Genomic DNA, 4,477 nt, shown 5'->3' with positions numbered 1-4,477 from the left:
GTCTTAGTCTATTAGTCTATTACTATAGCCAAAAGAATTTCATACGGCCAATCTTGTGACAATAAGGCAGAATGTCTTCCACCCAATACTCTACTAACTCAAGCCAATACTTCTAAGTTCTAACATTATGCATTTATGCTTCTTTTCTACTACCTTTGAATTTTGTGACATTGTAAATAATTTTGTTTGAATAATGTTATACTGCGTATATTGTAGGTGATCAGGTTGTTGGCTTGCCGATTTGTATTATATCGAGGCTAATTTGAGTGTTTTTATATCGGCATTCAATATTCAGGTGCTATCATTCTATACTTTTTGTTCTACTCCTTATTATTCTATCGTATAATGTTGCCGCGAAAACATGCATCTGGTTTTGAAAAAAGGAAAAAGAGAAAACAGACACAAGAATTAATAGAATCACAAAAGGGAGCAACAGATAAATTTTTTTCTAGACGAGAAGAGGAGTCTTCTAGAAGTGATGGATTGGGTGTAGAAACAGATAGTATCCAACAATCTAATGAACATTTGAATGATGATAATCCCATAAATGAAAATGCTGCCAATTTAAATGATGACAATTTCGTCGATTATGATGCTACCAATTTGAATGATGACTATGATAATATCCCTGACTCGTCAAATGTGGATGTAGGTATCGATGAGTTCATTCCTCCTTTTGATATCTATCATCCTAGAAATTGGGGTGTACTCCATACCAAAACAAGAGACATTTTAATTGAAAAAGGGCCTATTAGGGAATTGAATCTCACATTTCCTGTAGATGGTTTTTCTAGGCATCTGTCATATGCTTATTTTTCCAGAAAGTTGAGTAATGGATCGGAGAAACTTTAGATAGAAAATGGTTGGTTTACTCTAAACATGTTGATAGAGTATATTGTTTTTGCTGTAAATTGTTCACTTCTCAAAATAACAAAAGTTTTTTAGCCAATGATGGAGTGAATAATTAGAAGCATTTAAGTGAAAGACTCAAACAACATGATAATAGTGTTGAACATTTGACTAATATGAATACGTGGAATACAACGAGAGTAAGATTAAATAAGAATAAAGGCATTGATAAAGAGTTGCAAGAAGGAATCTCAAAGGAGAAAGAACGTTGGAGATAAGTTTTAATAAGAATAGTTTATGTTGTTAAATGTCTTGCTAAACATAATCTAGCTTTTCGTGGATCTAGTGGAAAACTCTATGAGGATAGTAATGATATATTTTTAGATTAATTGAAATTAAATGATAGCTGAATTTGATTTGATATTGCAAGACCATGTTAAACGTATTCAAAGCCAAGAAATTCACTATCATTACCTTGGTCCCTAAATTCAAAATGAGTTGATTTCGCTTTTAGCCCACACTGTTAGAATTTCAATGATAAGAATTTCAATGATAAGAATCAGTAAAGAGGCAAAATATTTTTCTGTAATCCTTGATTGTACCCCAGATGTGAGCCATCAAGAACAAATGACTTTGATAATACGATGTGTAAATATGTCAAATGATAAGATAAAGATAGAAGAGTTATTTTTAGAGTTCTTAAAATTAAAGTAGATGATACATCTGGATTGGGACTTTTTAATGAATTGTTAAACGTATGCAAGTCTCTTGATTTAGATGTTGATGATGTGAGGGGTCAAGGTTATGATAATGGCTCTAATATGAAAAGAAACACCAAGGAGTTCAAAAAAGATTGCTTGAAATAAATCCAAGGGCTTTATATATGTTATGTGCTTGTCATAGTCTTAATCTTACTCTATCGGATATGGCTCATTCTTATGTTAAAGCTGTTTCTTTTTTTGGAATGGTGCAATGCATATATACATTATTTGCAAGTTCTACTAAAAGATGGAAGATCTTAGTTGGTAATGTTCCGGGCTTAACAGTGAAATCTTTATGTAATACTCGGTGGGAGAGTCGAGTCAAAAGTGTTAAATCCATTAGATTGCAAGCACCTCAATTAAGGTTGGCTTTGTTTGAACTTTACAATTCCAGTGGTGATGATGCTAAGACAAAAAGTGAAGGTGAAAGTTTAGCTAATTCTCTTACAAGCTTTGAATATTTACTTGGCATGGTGATTTGGTATGAGATCTTATTTGCTATTAACATTGTGAGTAAGAAATTACAATCTAAATCTATGTGCATTGGAGCTACTATGAAAGAAGTACAAGGTATAATATTGTACTTTGAGGAATATAGAATTAAAGGCTTTGAATCTAGCATGGATGTTGCCAAAAGCCTTGCATTTGATATGGATATAGAACCAACGCTTCCAATAAAGCGTCGTAGTTTTAGAAGAAGGCAATTTGATGAGAACGAAAATGATGAAGATATACAATCACCCGAGAAATCTTTTAGATTAAATTATTTTTTGGTGGTTGTTGATATGGCAATAACTTTTTTGAAAAATAGATTTGAGCAATTAGAGGTATTTGAAAGTATTTTTGGATTTTTATTTGATGCAAAAAGGTTAAAATCATTGAATAATGATGAATTAAAAAAATCTTGCTCAACTTTTAAGACTGAATTTTCTTATAATAATTTGTTGGATGTTGATGCAGATGATCTTTTTTCTGAACTAAAAGTGTTGCAAATGACTTTGCCAAATGATTTTATGTCAGCATTTGAAATTCTCGAGTTTGTCAAAGCTACCGATTGTTATCCAAATGTTTCAATTGCTTATCGACTCCTTTTAACTATGCCGGTGACAGTTGCATTTGCTGAAAGAAGTTTTTCGAAATTAAAGTTATGGAAAACTTACTGAGATCGTCAACGTCACAAGAAAGGTTAAATGGCCTAGCCATAAAATGTATTGAGAAAAATATGTTAGAGTACATTGATGTAGACACTATTATAAGTGACTTTGCATCTAGAAATGTTCGTAGAAGTTGTTTTGTTTGAGTATTTGAATATTAAATAAAAATTTCAACTTTTGTTGTACGGAAGTTTATGTTTTTATTAGATTCGTTGTCAAGCTTAATAAAAATTATTAGTTATGTAAAAGCAAATTTATTTTTTTGCATACCCATGAAATTTAATATTTTTATACTAATTGTTAATTAGGGCCCCAAAGTTTAATTTCACTCTTAAGCCACCGAAATCTCAAAAACGGCCCTACGGACAACCTAGGGGCCTATTAATGCTTCATCTAATGCCATTATGGTGTGTTAGGGGATTGTAAACTATTGTTATGAAGAAAAAATGTTCATCAATCAATCAATATTTACAATAAATAGAGGACTCATAGTTAGTTTAGAATTAGGATTCACAAGTTATCTCATGCAAACTATTCAATCTAGTAGATCTTTACGTATCATTAGAGTAAAAGATACTCCCTCCGTTCCACAATGATGTTCTTGTTTGAAATCTTTGACTTTTTTAAAAAAAGAGAGAACCTTCTAAATTTCTCTTAATCTATAAGAGTAAATATAGTCATGTGGGATCTAGTTTGATTCGTTTTGGTGAGTAAATTATTAATCTCTAACTTTTATAATTTTTGCTAGTGTGAGATTAAAGATATTTACGGTCAAAGTTGGATAAAAATTTGCATCGATTTACGAAACAGAAACATCATTCTGAAACGGTGGAAGTATTTACGGAATCCCATGCAAATACATATAATAGGCTTATCCCAATATGCTTATTTTTTTTTTACCAAAAACAAGTTAGTTTAGGATTCTCTTTTTCCAATTTAATCTTTGACCAAAGACTCAGCTCGTTAGTAGTTCCTTTCTTACAAAAATAAAAATAGTAAGACATATTAGTTTAGATTTCTCTTTTTTATTGTTAAAAAATAATTACTTAAATACTTTTCTCTTTTTTAATAATAAAAAAATATTATGTTTTCTTTTTTTCATAAGACATATTAGTTTAGGATTCCCTTATAATTGTTAAAAAAAATTAATTAAATACTTTTCTCGAAAAATCCTTCTTTTATATATTTAGTTAGATTTAATTTGTTGGATTCAGGTTTTTTTTAAATGTCATATGATTTTTAATAAATTGATTTTACTATAATAAAAAAAAATTCCCACCTAGTGATGGAACTTATTTACTTTATCCAAACTGCAATTAATGTTTATGAAATCACAATAATATAATCTTAATGATATGAATAGGACGTTAATTATTTTTATACTTTTACCCTTTACGTAGCAAGTACGCCGCTGACTTTGATTGATTGTTTCCGTATTTTTTGGAGGCCGCTTAAATTGACTAAACTTTATATAATTTTGGCAAGTCAATGGAACTTCGTACTGCATATATCAAATCATCCTCACAGATAGCCATGAAAAAATTCAATAACGAGCCATAACATTTATACAACAGACCACCCAAGTCCCAAGGTTGTAAATATAATCAAGCACAAAAGAGTAAGGGGGCGTTTGGTATAGTAGTTTTAGATGTAGGAAACAGATTCAATTAAGTGTTTTCATTTCTACTTGTTTGGTATGAGTTAAAAGTAACA

The 4,477-nt window shown here is 30.4% G+C and overlaps 1 protein-coding gene and 1 pseudogene across 1 annotated transcript; both read left to right on the top strand.

The window, feature by feature from the left end:
• The first annotated feature begins 345 nt into the window (after positions 1-345).
• On the top strand, positions 346-1,335 carry LOC145575511 (uncharacterized; annotated as a pseudogene).
• Positions 1,336-1,774: 439 nt separating this feature from the next.
• LOC145575510 (uncharacterized) lies at positions 1,775-2,773 on the top strand. Its single transcript, XM_081633372.1, has one exon. The coding sequence runs from the start codon at positions 1,775-1,777 to the stop codon at positions 2,771-2,773; it is 999 nt and encodes a 332-aa protein (XP_081489498.1).
• The last annotated feature ends 1,704 nt before the right edge of the window (positions 2,774-4,477 follow it).

Source organism: Chenopodium album, chromosome 13 (genome assembly GCF_948465745.1).
Source record: "Chenopodium album chromosome 13, dcCheAlbu1.1, whole genome shotgun sequence".
Classification (NCBI taxonomy): domain Eukaryota; kingdom Viridiplantae; phylum Streptophyta; class Magnoliopsida; order Caryophyllales; family Amaranthaceae; genus Chenopodium; species Chenopodium album.
This window is presented reverse-complemented; position numbering and strand designations above follow the sequence as displayed.

Bases quoted from the DNA above. Each gene is read 5' to 3' on its own strand.
- LOC145575510 (XM_081633372.1), top strand. From the start codon at position 1,775: ATGGCTCATTCTTATGTTAAAGCTGTTTCTTTTTTTGGAATGGTGCAA.